Source organism: Durio zibethinus, chromosome 2, assembly GCF_047325235.1.
Source record: "Durio zibethinus cultivar Kanyao isolate XHJ-2024 chromosome 2, ASM4732523v1, whole genome shotgun sequence".
Taxonomy (NCBI): Eukaryota; Viridiplantae; Streptophyta; class Magnoliopsida; order Malvales; family Malvaceae; genus Durio; species Durio zibethinus.
In genome coordinates, this window is record NC_143163.1 from 36,437,590 (window position 1) to 36,455,429 (window position 17,840).

General features: G+C 36.4%; 1 protein-coding gene across 1 annotated transcript; it reads right to left on the minus strand.

Annotated features, from left to right (window-relative positions):
- Positions 1-64: 64 nt before the first annotated feature.
- On the minus strand, positions 65-17,381 carry LOC111318117 (uncharacterized). Its single transcript, XM_089754615.1, has 14 exons — positions 17,152-17,381; positions 15,604-16,158; positions 13,961-15,184; positions 13,526-13,850; positions 13,018-13,273; positions 12,712-12,928; positions 12,142-12,494; positions 11,479-12,015; positions 9,341-10,538; positions 8,661-9,008; positions 8,212-8,449; positions 893-3,600; positions 651-799; positions 65-534 (listed from the first exon to the last, which is right to left on the minus strand). Exons 1-14 carry the CDS (start codon positions 17,275-17,277, stop codon positions 246-248), a joined length of 8,523 nt encoding a protein of 2,840 aa, XP_089610741.1. The 5' UTR covers positions 17,278-17,381; the 3' UTR covers positions 65-245.
- Positions 17,382-17,840: the final 459 nt, after the last annotated feature.

Sequence of the window (17,840 nt, forward strand, 5' to 3'; positions counted from 1 at the left end):
GCAGTTCCATACACATTGGGCACTTTGCTTCAAACTCAGTTCAGACTATGGATTCCACCATAAGTTGGATACAATAAGGTGGATAGAGTGGTTTATAAAATAAGAATAGATGTGTGTTATAGTCATAGCAGAAGTTCTAGCATAATTTAAAAGAAATAAAAGATCTATGCTACAAGGAGAGTAATATGCAACCACCGTGAATATAGATCAGTAATACACCCTCTAGAATTTTGAGGAATGCTTATCTACTTACTTTTGCAGCCACGACTCCTGTTGTTTTTCTTAGATTTACTGTTCCCTTGGGGTTTGCAATTGACAGTAGATTCTGAAGCCGGATTCTTACCCATACTACATTCCTCAGCCTTACTGCTACTCTCTTCTATATCACATCGGCCGCCAGATTTATCAGATATAAGATCTTCATCTTGCTGCATGAATAGCTGCCGCAGAAAAGGCTCAATTCTAGACCTTCTTAAATGCAGCTCCTCGCAAAGGGCTCCAATTATTGGAATGCTACTTTCAAGTTTCAGCTCACTGAAAAAAAAATGCAGAAGCAGAAGGAAATTCTTAGGAAATATGGTGCGGTAATAATGTGGTGTAAAAATGGAGTCTTTCAACTACACATCGGAAAGGCAGTGAATGAAACTGACTTTGGTTCCAGTTGGGTTTGGAGTTGCTCCATTTCCTCAAGCATGTTGATTACTTCCCTTGAAAAGTTGTCTTCACTACCTCTAGATTTCTTCTCCAAACATCCTTTTGTTGCAGCATTGAGGAGGGAAACGCATTTATCCAGGTACACCTAAAAAGAACAGTAAACAGTGATGATGAGATCACACAAAACTAACAGTGACATTTGAAAATGCTCATCTAATCACATGCATATAACAATTACCCTCATTTTTGAAGCATATGACCTAATGGTCAATTGATCCTTGATGCCACTCACTGCCTTCAAGGCCTCGACAATTTCCCAAAAATGAACATTGTTAATCAGTATGTCACCATCATCTTGATTCTGAGCATTCAAGTGTTGATCTGACAGAGAACCAGAGCTTGAAGTAGGAACAATCTTCAAGCTCTTCCCTTCATCATAACTGGCTGGAGGAAGAACTTCACCACAAAAATCATCAGTTCGATATTCAGAACTTCCAGTTCTAGGGAACAAGATTCTCAATATTTCCTCCTTGCATGGATTGACCTTCATATCAACAAATATAGCATCCTGGCATCCAAATTTAGGACCGTTTACCCCCATGCTCACAATTATGAGAGGATTTCCAATTATTTTAAATGCATGAGCAAGCACGACATCCAGACAATTATATCTCCGCCTTCTCCAAAGGGCATCATAAAAATCCTTGGGCAGTAGATCTGTAATATGCTTTCGATCCAGCAAGTCAAAAAGTAAATCAATACACTTGCCAAAGTTCAAATGAAGCAAACATAAAATGATAACCAGTCTCAAAACCATTAGGGAATGGTACTCCCTCACGTTTATACGAGACTTTTTAATCCAATCAATGGTCTCTTCCTTGAAATAGAGGATCTGCTGGACCATGTCAATTACAAATTTTAGAATGTCTTCCAAAAATTGTTGCTTATCAGCCATAAAACTGGAAATTGAGCTGGGTACCCCATCCTGGTAGATAAGCCATTCCACAAAAGTAGTCTTTGTGGTGAAAAAGTTTCCCTTGAAGAAGGATAACAAAAGCAGATAGCGCTCAACAAGATACAAGAAACAAACTGGTGACATGTAATCAGATATCTTCCTCCAGTTAGCGTTATAAGTATCTTGTAAAGCTTCAAGGAACTTCAATATAATTGGCTCATTCCCAATTTCTTCCATATAACCAGCTGCAGATCCAGCTCTAGATTCTGAGCTTCCATTCCCTTCATTGATATGGCCAATTGAAAAAACTTGAGGAGAAACTCTATCCTCTTTGAGACTCCCAATGAAGTCCTTCCATGCTACATTCCATTCTAAAGCATCAAGTATCTTCCCATATAGTTCAATATTAAGCTGACCTGATCCAAGAATTATCAAAGCCACCTTTCCAGTTTCCCCATAAGACAACAAACCACTATTGTTTGACCTGATCTTTTCAAACATAACTTCTTCAAGTAAATTCCTTGAAATTTCATTTCCCCTCAGAGATATCATGTTCTCTCTCAACGATTCTCGCCAATCAAGAGGAAATATGTACTCAAAGAAGTGCTCTGTTGACAGCCGAACAAATTTCATCAGATCCTTGTCCACACGCTGGTTCTTCAGAAAGTTGGAATTCAAGAGAAAACTGGCAACCTCATAGATAAGGGTAAGAGACCTGCTACGACAGAAGGCTGAAAAAGAATTTCTGCATGAGGATTTATAGAATACCTCAAGCTTTGTCAGAACTTTTTGGCCAACAGAGAGTAATTCTGAACACCAATAACTCATTGCAGCTGAGACAAATTGACCGAGAGAAATAGAAACCTGCTTCTGATTACTGCAAACATGTTTGTTCTCCAGTTTTCTCACCCATTCAGCATCAGAATTCGGCAGAAGATATACAGTACTCTGATTCTTAAACTGTCTCCAGACACCAAAATAATTCAAGCAGAATTCTCCATATTTTCTATGATCACTGTTATCTTTGATTCCAGCATGATCAAGATACTCAAATATCTTCACGATTTTATCCTTCCAGAAATTCCAAAAGTAGACCAGTGTCTCAGTGGAAACCTGGTTATTAGAAATTTGCTCTTCAGAATAGCTTGCTAGATCAAAAACCAAGTCATCCATCCCTTCATATTTTGAGATATTTAAATGAAGGTGATGATCTAGAATCATTCGAGCAGTTAATATTTCACCTCGGGTACTCTTGTGCTTCTGAGAAGCAGTTAAATATTGTTTCATCAAGAATAAGTTGCTTGGCTTATTCAGTAAAATGTCAGCCTCTGAACAAACAAGCCCATAAAACTGGTTTGACAACTTCTTTGCAAATGACTTGGCTTTTGTTAGAAGCTTCTCTTTCTCTGTAAACTGCTTCAATGGCCATCCCCTACTCCCAGTTAACCATAGAGAGTTGGCAAACACAAACCAGAGGATAATAAGCGTGGCCTCCTCAAATTGTGCACCCTTTCCAAGCAGATCAGCCCCAAGTAGAAGTTCACCTCTCAACTTTGCAATGTTTGCTGCCTCCAAGAAGTTCCCCGATTCTTCTTCAAGAAGAAGAAGCTCATCAAGACACTCTAAGGACTGCAAGAATGTTCGTTTTGAACTCATGGAATCAAAAGCTTGGACATAATTCATCATTGTTCTCTTATCATTAACCTCATGGTAATGATGTGCACAGCTCTCCAAAAACTTTTGTTTAAGTTCCTCCATATCCTTACTTCTTTTGACTATTTCTTCATCTGCATTTGCAAGTTGTTTCCAGTGCTGAATGTATTGCAAGCCCATGTCAAATAGTTTTCCTTTTGAACAAACAGACAAGCATTTTGAGAAATAGTTGCCTCTTGCATAAACTTCTGCTGCAGTCTTGTAACATCCAGCAAGAAGAAAACATTCTGCAGCTCTCTCTAGAGCAGATTCCCCACAATTTTCCAAATATATTTTTCCTGCAGTTTCAAAACTACTTTCAGAATTTCCAGGAATCCTGGGACAGTCATATGCACACATGCACGCTCACAAAATAAGAACTCATTAATAATCCTAGACTAAAGCAGGAAATATTTGTATTAGAGAAAGAAAATTATTTGTTCAGTTACTAATGATCACATATTAAAGTGTAAGAAAACACTTATTTACAGCTGGTTGTAATCTTGTAATCTGTATATTTATATTTGTATCTCTAGAATTAAATATTTGTATCCCTAGAATTAAGGAAGATTTAGTTTCCTAGTTTAACCCCTAGTTAGTTGTATATAAACCTAAGATTCTTGTATAATTCAATATAAGCAGTTTTTCAATATACATTCAGTTTCCACATGGTATCAGAGCTTTAGGCTCTTCTTGGGAAGCAAAATTTTCAGCCTTCATTGCTGACTTTTTTAGGCCTTCATTGCCGAATCCTGTTTAGGCCTTCATTGCCGAACCCTTTCAAAGAAAGATATCACTACCACCCAATTTGAGAAAATGTTAACTGGGAAAATCACTAGAGTACTACAGATGTCTCAGAAACAAGGAGAGTTCAACAGGGAAGAGATTGAAAAGCTGAGAAACTTATTGAAAATCCTTGAAAAGCCTACTATGGTATGTTCCTTGGGTAAAGTTTCTAGTTCAGGTAAAGCTTTCGGTTCTCATGGATTAAATGTCTCGGCTAAGCCTATTACGAGTTCTTGGGTCATTGATTCAGGAGCCACAGACCACATGACACATTCCTCACAAAAGTTTAGTACATATAACCTGTGTCCTAGTAATAAGAAAATTGTTGTTGCTGATGGTTCACTTACCATAGTGGCAGGATTAGGAGATGTTCAAGTTAATCCCTCCTTTGTTCTCAAAAATGTTCTTCATGTTCCTGGATTGTCTATTAATCTGATATCTATACAAAAACTTACCAGAGATATGAATTGCAAAGTAACTTTTTATCCCTCTTATTGTGAATTTCAGGACCAGAGTTCGGGGAAAATGATTGGACTTGCTAAGGAGAAGGATGGACTATACTATCTTGAGACATCAAATAACACAAGTAGTATCAAAAATAGTTTACCTTTGTCATTTCTTTCTGAAAAATCTTCCAATAAAGACAAAATTTGGCTTTATCATTTTCGTCTTGGACATCCTTCTTTTGGAACCTTGAGAAACATGTTTCCTTCTTTGTTCAAAGGATTAAATGTTGAAGATTTTCATTGTGATATTTGTGAATTTGCAAAACATAGACGTGTGTCTTTTCCAATCAGTAACAAAAGAAGCTCTACTCCCTTTTACTTGATTCATAGTGACATTTGGGGTCCCTCTACAATTCCTAATATTTCTGGTGCGAGATGGTTTGTTTCATTCATAGATGATTGTACTAGGGTCTCTTGGGTTTTTTTACTTAAATGCAAATCAGATGTGAATAGTGTGTTTTTAAGCTTCCAAAACATGATCCAAAATCAATTTGGAGTGAGAATCAAGATATTTAGGTCTGATAATGCAAGAGACTACTTCAACCAGAGTCTATCCACCTATTTCCAAAAAGAGGGGATTATCCATGAGTCATCTTGTGTTAATACTCCACAGCAGAATGGAGTGGCAGAGAGGAAAAACAGTCATTTACTAGCCACAACCCGAGCCTTTCTTTTTCAAGCAAATGTACCTAAATCTTATTGGGGGGAAGCTGTTCTCACTGTCACACACATTATAAATAGGTTACCTTCAAGAGTTTTGGGATTTAAAACTCCTATGGAACTACTCTCACAATTTTATCCCAACCTTAATACCACAAACAATCTCACACGTAGGATATTTGGTTATACATCATTTGTTCATGTTCACAGTCATAACAGGGGAACGTTGGATCCAAGAGCGATTAAGTGTATTTTTGTGGGGTATTCTTCAACTCAAAAAGGATATAAGTGCTATCATCCTCCTACCAAAAAATTTTATGTGTCTGCAGATGTCACTTTTGAAGAAAATAAACCATTTTTTACCCAACCTTATCTTCAAGGGGAGACTTCATTCATGGAAGATAAGGATAAAGACTTCTTTTTGCTTGATTTGCCCCCTTCTTCAACATTTACACCCATTAATTCTTCTGAGTCGAAACCTGTTTCTGCTGAGCCCAAGTCAAACACTGAATTTGAGTCTGAACCCATTCCAAATACGGAAGATGTGACAAAGGATAATATTGTTCTTGATTCTATGAAAGAATTACAGGTGTACTCAAGAAGGAAAGTTCCAGATCCTGAACCAGTGCCAGTCCAAGAACCTGATCCTAACTCTGAAAATGAGGTAACTACAGTTTTTGACTCTGTTTCTCAAAATGAGCATGAATCTCCTAAAACTATAACTAGTGATTATGATTTGCCTATTGCCATTAGGAAAGGAACCAGAGAATGTACCAAGCATCCACTATACCCAATATCTAATTTTGTGTCATTTGAAAAATTCTCACCATCTCACAAAAATTTTCTTGTGAGCCTAAGCACTATTTCTGTTCCAACTACATTATCCGAGGCATTATCTAATGAGAAATGGAGGCAAGCCATGAAAATAGAAATGGAGGCCTTAGAGAAAAATCAGACATGGGAACTGGTAGAGTTGCCTAAAGGAAAAAATTCAGTGGGGTGTAAATGGGTTTTCACTATAAAATACAAGGCAGATGGTACTGTTGAAAGGTATAAAGCCAGGTTAGTGGCTAAGGGCTACACTCAAACCTATGGAGTGGATTACCAGGAAACCTTTGCTCCGGTTGCCAAGATGAATACAGTTAGGATTTTGTTATCATTGGCTGCAAATTACAATTGGCAGCTTCAACAATTTGATGTAAAGAATGCTTTTCTACATGGTGATTTGGAAGAAGAAATATATATGAAGGTTCCATCGGGATTTGGAGGTCATCTAGAAGTAAACAAAGTATGCAGGTTAAGAAAGGCTTTATATGGCCTTAAACAGTCTCCTAGAGCTTGGTTCGGGAGATTTGCCAAAGTGATGCTAGCAATGAGATATAAACAGAGTCAAGGAGATCACACATTGTTTATCAAGCACTCTGATTCAGGGAGAGTCACAGTTCTATTAGTGTATGTTGATGATATAATTGTAACTGGAGATGATGAAAAAGAGAGAGAATCTCTAAAACAGTGTTTGGCTAGAGAATTTGAGATAAAAGAGCTAGGGAGATTGAAGTACTTCCTAGGAATTGAAGTAGCTCACTCACGGCATGGTATTTTTATCTCACAACAGAAATATGTGATGGATCTTTTGAAGGAAACTGGGAAGCTTGCATGTAAACCTGCAAATACCCCTATAGATCCTAATCATAAAATTGGAGAAGCTAATGAAGATGTTGCTGTAAATAGAGAGATGTACCAAAGATTAGTTGGAAGACTCATTTATCTCTCACATACTAGACCTGATATGGCATATGCTGTGAGTGTGGTAAGTCAATTTATGCATAGTCCTAAAGAAGTGCACCTACAGGCTGTCTACCGTATATTGCACTATTTGAAGGCCAATCCTGGGAGAGGTATCTTATTCAAAAGAAATTCGGGGTTAGTTCTAGAAGTATATACAGATGCTGATTATGCAGGTTCAGTAACTGATAGAAGATCCACCTCAGGCTACTGTACTTTCTTAAGTGGTAATCTTGTGACTTGGAGGAGTAAAAAACAGAATGTGGTGGCAAGATCAAGTGCTGAAGCAGAGTTCAGAGCAATGGCTCAAGGGATTTGTGAACTACTATGGTTAAAGATTATCTTAGAAGACTTGAAGATCAAGTGGGATGGACCAATGAGACTCTACTGTGATAACAAGTCTGCAATAAGCATTGCACACAATCCTGTACAACATGACAGAACAAAACACATTGAAGTAGACCGGCATTTCATAAAGGAGAAACTAGACAGTGGGTTGATTTGTACACCTTATGTATCAACCAAGGGTCAACTTGCAGAGGTGTTGACTAAAGGTCTCAGCAGTGCAACATTTCAAGGAATTATTTCCAAATTGGGAATGGAAAACACCTATTCACCAGCTTAAGGGGGAGTGTAGGAAAACACTTATTTACAGCTGGTTGTAATCTTGTAATCTGTATATTTATATTTGTATCTCTAGAATTAAATATTTGTATCCCTAGAATTAAGGAAGATTTAGTTTCCTAGTTTAACCCCTAGTTAGTTGTATATAAACCTAAGATTCTTGTATAATTCAATATAAGCAGTTTTTCAATATACATTCAGTTTCCACATAAAGCATGCAAATAAGTCGATCAATACTCAACTCAGAAAGACAAGGATGCTCCTATAAATAAACTGGAGAATGTTATATTCTGAAATATAATGCATTTGATAAATGAAAATGTTAAGCTCATTTGCATATAATCTAAAAGGCTGCAATCAAAGAATCTTTTTCTTTCTCTCTTACTCAGTAGGAAGATGTTATTCAACACAGCAGAAGAAAGAAAATGTCTTTTGGAAAACAACTATAGGAATTATAGAATGTCTGAGCAGTAGATTTTAGCACTTCAAGTTCATGTTTATCAAGAAATTAACTTAAACGAGGTATGAAGGGGGAAAATGGAATTGCACCTGCTTTTTCATACTCCATTAACATGTAAAAGCAATCTGCAGCAAGCTCAGCCTTGCCAATAGAATAAAAAATTTCAGCAGCCTGCCTCCTGGCTGTAGAAGCCCTTTCAGGATTTAAACCATGCAACTGGTCAGCATCTGCCCTAAGTCCAAAAGCCTTCGCCAGTTTTTCCCCATACAAATCATGTGCTCTTTCAAAGCACATTGTTGCCATCACATAGTTACCCTGATGCAACAGCTGCAGGACACAAATAAAAGGGATAAAAGAGCTGTTACATTTGCACAACTGTTAATTCATTGCAGAACTGAGGAGTCCCAAAACCCATTGAAATGGCTTGAATCATGTATGAAAATGACTAACAATAGATTAACAAATATATGAATATGAATTAATGGAAATTAAAAATAAGAATTGTCCGGCAAGAACAACCATTCTGAAAACAACAAACCTTATGACCACGTGACTTCCACTCTTCTGGACTGCTTGCAACTTGCATTGTTTGAGCAAGTGAATCATCCAGCTTCCTAACTTGAACAAGGCACTTCTTCTTCCAGTACTCGAACACCGGCTTGGAAAACTCTTCTACATTTTCACAAATCCACAGTCTTTGCCTTGTGCGGGTGATAGCAACATATAACTGCTTCAATTCAGAACACAAAATGTTGTGTTTTGACTGTTTGAAACTTGGAAATGAGCAATTTGCATCAAGCAAGCCTTGCTCCTTCATGTATTCATATACAACTCTCCACTGATTCTTTAAAGGTGATGAACCAAAAAAGTTGTACAATAATACATCCTACAGAGATGTAATGTAAAAAAATTAATGGTGGCATGGATGAACCAGTTTACATTTTTGAAAACAAACATTAGGGATACAGAGAAAAGGCACTGTTAAGATAGATGCATGTGGGCCAGATCAATTATTAAGCTCTAACACACTAGGGGTAATCCTAATGTTTTTATAAAAGCCAAGCCAGCCAACCTGTTCTTAGGTTCTGAACTTGTAGGGAAAATAAGATTAACTAAACAACAGAAAGCTATCATTGAGCATTTATTAATAATTTCAGGGATAAAAACAAGCAGATCATATGATAGAAGCAACAAGAATAATTATAAAATACCAGATACCTGAAACTCTAAACCTTTGCATTCCAGTATAGTCAGAACAAGAGCTTGCTTGCCAACAAACTTCAAAATTTCATTCTTAGCAAGATCATCTCGTACTAATATGACCTGCTCTGCTCCAAATCCAACTATACGTCCCCCGACATTACCATTGTTCCTGAATATTGCTGCAGCTGCATTGTCTTTATCCTCAGATTCAAGCCAAATCGGGGCTTCTCCATATATGAGACTAGTTTCCGGGCATAAAATATCCACAAATGAAGGAAAGAAATGGTAAAGAAGGTTAATGACACTCTGCGCTAACCTTAGGACACCATCATGTGTACGAAAGTTCTGGCTCAAGTGAAAACTTTTAGATATTTGACCTTTCTCCTTTTTCCCATCATTTGTTTTACATTTTGATTCCAAAACAAACTCATTGTAAAAAAGGGATCGTATATCTTCAAACCTGAAATCAATACCCCTGGCAATAGTTTGTGCTGTATCCCCACAGAAAACAAAGCCTTCACTTACATTTTTGCAAACATGTTTGAAAAGAGCAATCTGCCTCATTGTAAGATCTTGCACCTCATCGATATAAACAAAATCCATTATATCACCCTCATACCTTTCATTTTGAAGTCGATGATGAAGATCAATCACAACATCAGCCATATCAAACTCGCCTTTTTCTCCTTTCATTTTTTCATAATCTTGGAATATATCATATATCACTTGTCTCTCATGTCTACTTAAGGTTGACGCCCGACCCTCAGATAATTTGATATAATCCTCCTCATCGAGTCTCCCATCACAAGAATCCCCTGATCTCAAGCCACCTTTTATACGAGACATTATCTCTGTGAAGACTCTGGATGAGTCAAGTTTTTTTGTCAGCTTCTCATTAAAATGGGGCCAGTAAGTTGAACAAAACTTTTCATAATTTACCTCCCTTATTCTTATAAAATTTCTTAAGGAAACTGATGCCTTTCCAACTTGCCAATTTGATAGCTCCCTAGCATAATAGAATTTCTCAAAAAACGAGCTACCAACTGTTCCATCAAGCATGACCAGAAACTTCTGTAAAGTTACAACGAGAGGGTATGCTTTAGGAAGAATATCAACAAATGAATCGGGAATATCCTTGAATTGTGCTGCACCATCAATATCATCCTCATCTTGCAAGGCACTCCCTTCAGAATAGTTTCCTCCACTGGCAAACCTGTATAACAAGGCTTGTGACACCGGGAAACAAGAATTCCATGCAGCTAAATAAAGTACCTTGAGTGGAGTGCTTATTACATGACAAGTTGATCAAATTAATTTCCATGAGAAGTCAGAACCAAAGTAGCCAACAGCGAATTATCAACAAAATTGCAGCTTATTTGTAAAAAATAAAAATAGCGAAACTTGCAACAATCTAACAACCATCCAAGATCACAGACATCAAGAAACCTTCGCACTTTACCATGTGTAAGCAGAAAACTTTACACAGAAACAAAAGACTATCATAGCTATGAAAACTAAATACTTGGGAAAACACCTTGCAGACTTGAAAAAGTAGGGGTCTTTATACAATAGCATTCTGTAGTTCTTGCACCAAAGAATGAAAAACAAATCCATAGAATAATTGTATATGTTAGGTATTTAAAACAAAATACAGACAAGAGTCGCCAGGAATTTTAGACAACTTCTCAAAGATTTTATTGTTTCAAACTTCTAAAAGATTGAACATGCAAGATTATCAGTTTTATTTGGCCAGACGATGAAGTTCAAATTTTCTACTGGTGTCTATAAATATGATTTTTTTTACCACCAATTAGATTTATTGCATTCTCAGAAACATGTCAATTTGTTGATCTAGCACAAAAAGAAGAACTTCCTGAAATATGCTAATTTTATCATTTCATCACAAACTTAGCAGGATAGTTTCTAAAACATTAGAAAATAAAATTTAAGGAAAAGGATTAATTGCAGTCACACATAGGGTTGTAGGACTTAATGTCCAGACTTCATATGTCTCGGTCTATGAATTTACCACTGCAGAATCACATTAGATATCATCCTTCGTATAAAATTAGATTTATTTCTATGCCAACTGTAAACTCAAATGTAATTTATACTACCGTAAAGCTATCATTTCAACACAGTATGCAACGCACCTTTTCAATTGAAGAACATGATGTTTCACAGCATAACAAAGTTTAGGACTGACTGTTACAAAAAGTTGGCGCAGTGGAGTTGCTTCAGTCTCTCCAACACCACCCATGATTCTGTCTTCCCGACAGACTTCATTTGACGTATTTGGGTTGACTTCATCAAATCCTTCAGTTGCTAAATGGTGTAATTGCTCTTTCTTAAACAACTTCATGGTCAGAACAGTAGTCTTCCCAGTGCCTGATCTTCCTAGTATAAAACAGCTTCTTTGGAATAAAATTATATCAAGTTCCTGATCGGTCACCTCAAATGGAAGTTCTAGTTCTCTTCCATTCCGATCAGAAAGAAGTTGGTTCACAACACCCGATGATAAAGAGTAGAATTTCATCAACAACAAGCTCTCACTCACTTTTGAGTTTTCTAAATAACATCTACCATCTGAAGCACTGCTGTTTGAACTGTGCTCTCTTTCATCTTGGCTAAGGGTCTTATATCTGATAATATCAAATGATATTGTCCAAGTTTTGGGAACTTCCAAATCCCTAGATACAATAAAAGAGTAAAAACAATGTAGGAGTTTTAAATTACTGCATATGAAACATAACATTCATATTCAAGAAAGGCAAATTTCTTATTTACAAATTAGGAATAACATTATGGTCACATACCCTTCCAGATATTTCTCATTGCAATGACTGATAAAATCATCAGTATACATTTTGAAGATACCATCAAGGCGCTTAACCAATCTCTCAATATCTTCTAATGGTAAGAGGTCCCAAGCCTTCAATACTTGAGTGTACCTCTGCTCCTTCACTACATCAATTGAGCAGACAATATAAAGACCTTCAACCTTGAACTGTTTTAAGACCATAGAGGAGCTTTCACAAATTAAATCCACATTTCTCTTCTTAGGTCGCCAGCCACTTGAAAGTTTTAATAGAAGGTTTAAAACTAGTTTCTGGGTCTGGACAGATTTCAGCTTCCCAAATGACTTTCTAAAGTAATCACTGAAAAGAACCTGGAAAAAGAAAAGAAATTAATTTTTACCACTTTAAAATGCAGATAATCTCTAATGAAGTCTCATTAACTAAATATAGCAATAAATAAGGTCAGCAATACGTAAGATAACATAGGTTTTCATATCGTACAAAATTCCTATATAAATTGATGCCAATGAAAATAACACGATAGAACAAGCAGAATGATAGCAAGTTTTAACCAGCGTAGTTACAAACCTTCCACCTAGCGTTTTTGAAGAGAACACTGTCCCGATTAAGCAAGTCATCAAGTTGACAAAATTCTTTCTTGGCATCTAAAATAGCTTTTGCCAGTTCCTTGTCTTCATCAGCGTTAAAGAAACAATGACGTGCCTTTGCATCATGAACCAATGCCTGCCACACAGATTTACGCTTGGCCAGTGTACTTCCATTCCCCAAAATCCAGAGGCTATGCCTGTGAAGGCATTGAAAACATAGTAATACATTGCAACTTGTCATAGAATTGCAAAAAGTGACGGAAAGAAAGTTAATTTAAGGAAATACCTAGCCCTTGTAAGAGCAACATTTGTTCTTTGAGAATTGGATATGAACCCAATTGTTCCTGAACTATTTGATCTCACAGTTGATATTATGACAATATCTTCCTCACCACCCTGGAATCCATCAACTGTCTTCACCTTCACTGCAAAGCCATCAGTTTTCTCGTACTTCCCATCAAGTTTATCCTGAATTGCAACAACCTGAGCAGCATAGGGAGATATTATGCCAACACTGAGCTTCTCCCTTGAGCCATCCCATGCTGTAGGCAAAAGCAACAAATAATACAAAAGGAAATCAATCTAATAATAAAAGAAGAATGCTTTCTGATTTTAATATGAAGAGAAGAGAAAATGCCTCATCAGCCCTCAAAATGAACTATCTCCTTAAACACCGATGTCCATCACTAGCAGTCAAAAGGCATAAGCCAGAAAATTAAAAAAAATCCAGACTTATGAGAAATATCTAAAAAAACCCATACCATAGCATTACAAATTAAGCTCATGATAATTACCATTGAACAGAGTTCGCAGCAACCTCCACACAACAGCTACCTCAATCATATTTCTATGGCTACGTCCAACATCATCCACTTCTTCTCTTCCAGAGACATTTATGAAGGAATAGGGACCAAACATCGGCCATGGAAGATAATGTTTCTCATATCTCTTATGCTTAACACCTGATGCATCCAAAATCTGGTTATTATAGAACCTTGCATTTGGAAAGCAACTGATTGATGGATGCATTCTGTACTGAATATTCAGTAGGTGCTTTGAGTGACCCAATGTACTCAACCTTTGGAATAAACTTCTTCCAAAGCCAGCTTTATCAGAAACCTACAAAAAAAGATAAAAATTAATAAACAGCCAAAAATAAAAGAGGGGAAAAATTAGAAAGGAACATTGGAGAGAAAAGAAAGACAACAAACTAAGTATAGTTTACATACATTGCTTAGAACTGTAGCAGGCAATTGCCGTTCATCACCAATTAGAATGGAATGTGCTATACCTGGCAGTTGCAAGGGTATGGCTGATTCACATTCTTTCAATTGTGCTGCTTCGTCAATTACCAACACATTCAGTGGATTCATTTTAACCTTATAGAGTTTATAGGAACTGCATGCAGTGGAAAAGAGTAACGACGCTCTTTGAAAGCAGAATTCTATTATGGAATCCTTGTCCCTCGCACTTGATAGTTTAAGTTCAGTAAGAGAATCACGGAGGGACTTCAAAATAGATAGACACTGGCCTCTTACCGAGCACAAGAGGAGTGATGCATCAGAAAAATTTTCCAGAAGCAATTTATCATCCCTTGAATATAAAAAGAGCTTCTCCACTTCTTCTGAAACCAAATCATCAAGAAACAGCGAAGTTTCAAAAGAATCAAGCAGGCCTAAAAGAGTTTTAAGGTCTTGGAAATTATTTTCCAGAAAGTAGACTTCGGGGATATGAGTATATAAAATTGAGACACATTTTCTCAGTGGCAATGCTGTATGGGTAAATCTTTCTCTTGCATATTCAAGAAATGATCCGTGTCTCACCTTCTTATAATCAGTTTCACTACAACACTCTTTCTCTCGGTTTTCATTTTCACTACCATGTTCCCTCTCTTTGATTGATTCATTTTCCAAGAAAACATGGTACTGAGAGACACAACCTTCCAGAAAAGTTATCATCGAAGTAAAACAATGCCACCAACCCAGCGGCCCAAAGCACTCAGTAAGCTTTTTTACACGATAATCCAGAAATATTTCTTCAATCTCAGAATTAACTTTAAGTCTCTCTTTAGTGCCAAATAAGAGGATGTCTCCCAATCCCAAGGAACAAAATGGATCATCTGCTACATAGCATGTTTTCTTAACTTCTTTTATCATCTTTAATACACGTGCAGCTACTTCTGTAATTGCAATGTTTGTTGGGGCACAAGTGAGTGTCCTGTACTTCATTCTCAACAGAGTTAACAGCAGCAAACTAATAGTTTTAGTTTTCCCAGTTCCAGGTGGGCCCCAAATAAGTTCCACGTGAGACTTGTGGCTGCACTGCATTTTGCGAAGACAAACCAAAACTGCCTTCTTTTGAGATTCATTCAGTTGAGATAGGAAACTTGTCAGAAAAATATCATTCCAGGTTCCACCAATCTCAGAGGAACAGAGACTGCAGCTTTCTTCTACCTGTATACAACATGAAATTTGAATAAAAAATCGTCCCTGCAAATATATATATATATATATATATAAGTGTAAAGCAACTATAAATTCCTCAAAATTGCTCCTCAAATTAATAAGAAGAATAATAAATTCCAGAAAACTGATTCTACGGTTACATTGAAAAACACGTAAAACAAATGAAACATAAGATCAATAACATTTTGAATCTGAGACACTGCAAAACTCATGTTAGATTTACAATGTTGGACGTATGCAATGTCTCAAATAGTTAACATAAAGAATAACCAGTATTGGAGGATGCTTGACAAATGTAGCCACTTGCATCATATGCTACCACTTTTGATCAAAAGCGATACCAAATTATCCAGTATAATGCCAAATTCAAAAAAGCAAATCTTAAACATGTAATGTGAGATGCTCACCGTAGAAGCAGCGCGCAAAACTTCTTTGATAATCTTTAAGTTTCCCTTCATGTGCAATGCACTCCATATTCGTCTGTTTGTGGTTACATTCCTCAAGAAAACTACAAATAGTGATTTCTGCAAGTCATCTTTGGATGCAAGGTCTTCCAGAGCCTTCACTTTGAAGATAGTAGATGATCTATTATCCTCATTGTCATCCTCTGAAACCTCTGAAATATAAGTGACTAATGCAAATGTCCAGCTTCTTCCTACCCTTTGTAAATCAGAAGCAGTTTCAGGTTTAGCATCTGCTACAACAATAACATCTCCAGGCAACGTTTTGTATGGTTCCTTCTCACGATCACTGAACCTGTTTTTCCAGTAATCAACTTTCACATCAAATAATAATTTTCCATGTGGCTTTGTCTCATGAAGATATGTTACTACAGCATATGGCGCTCTAGCTATAATTTCCATAGATGAATGCATTGCTGCTCGAGCCTCTTCCAACAAAGGGAAAACATACGACCCAAGATATTGTTCCGTAGATGGAAATGCATCTGGAATCTTTACCACCTACAAATAGAATTAAATTGAAACAGATCACATGAATCCTTATCGGTCAGAGACAAATAATTGTGAGAGAAGAAAAGGTATAATAGTTTAATCCCTCATAAAACTCAACTGATTCAGACATACACAAGCAAATGAATGCATGGACAACCATTGTGGAAGATTAAACCCGTAATAAACTTCTTATATCTTCTTCCATGGCATTCGAGAATAAATAACACACGCCCTAATATGTTAAGGTCAAACTACATAGTTAAGGCTAAAAAATGTGCTAACACGCATGAGACACATATGAGCCAGTTCAAACTTGGCTTTATAAACTGATTCCAATTGTCAAATTAAACTGAAGGACATTTCAACGTTTTGAAACCAAGCTCAACTATTTGACAAATTTATGATGTTCAATCTTTATTCAGCTCTCTGGCTTAACTGAACAAGCTTAAGATAAACTCATGGGCTTTCAAAGTTCTAAAGTATTTTACCCCATGCACAACAACGACACTAACATAAGATTTTATTAATAAATTTTCAGAAGAGTTTAATTGCAAGAAAATAACAAGCTACTACTATATTTAGCTACCTTTTGTTCCTAATTCCCTACCAAGCGAAAACTTCACAAGTCTTATTGTGCCATGTTTTAGCAGACTTCAGTGAACAATATGCCACTTTTGGCTTGCTGCCATAACTGTATGTATATATTCATAAAGCAAGAAGCACGAGACACTAATGCTGAAATGGGCTTGGGCTGGAAAAAAAAAACCCAACCCATACAAGAAACTATTCCTCTAACTACTACAGCTATTTTTTGTACGAGCATCTCCTTCCAAAACCTGTGCAAAACATTTTCAACTTCCATAAAAGTGTAAGATATTCCAAAAGCTGCAAAATAATCAGATAAATAAGATTCAAATAAGCAAAAAAAAAAAGAAAAAAAAAGAAGGAACATCAAAGATTCAAGGATGATGATGATGATGATGGAGGACAAAGGAAACCCACCTGATCCTTATAAAGATCATCATTGAAAATGTCTTCAAGAGACCATGAAAACACATTATCAATGAAACTCACATTTTTTCTAGTTACAACACTCTGCTCACTTGAAGTTGAAGCGTTACGTTCCATATTTTCCTATGAATACATGTACTAAACATAGAAAGTTAGAAACTGATTTCCAGCTTTCACCCTTTGAAAGAACCCACAAAAACAAAATTAAAAAGGAGTGTAGTAAAGTTTGGAGGGGGGGGGGGTGGGTTTCTTAACTGCAAAGAAAGAGGAATATCTCAAATATAAAAAAAACTGTAGAACACGCTAGGAATCTGTACTGCAAGCACTACTAACGGACATTATGAAGCCTTTATCACACTTTATTAGACTTCAGCAACCGAAAAGGAAAGCCATTTCCATTGCCAATACCTTGTACCATCAAATGAAACGATGAAACCTTAAAAAGAGAATAAAGGAAAAAAAAAAAGAAGGGTCTTATTAATCGTTTATTCGACCTCCGTATCCTTGCTGACTAAAAAGTAAATTCTCCTCTAATTCTTTTTTTTTTTTTTCTTTTGGAGTATTTATTAACCAACAGCTCCATACATATTTTTTAAAAATATTTTTTAATGTTAAAAGGTATTTCAAAAATCTAAGAATAAAACGGGATGACTTTGATTTTAAATCTAGTTGAACAATAG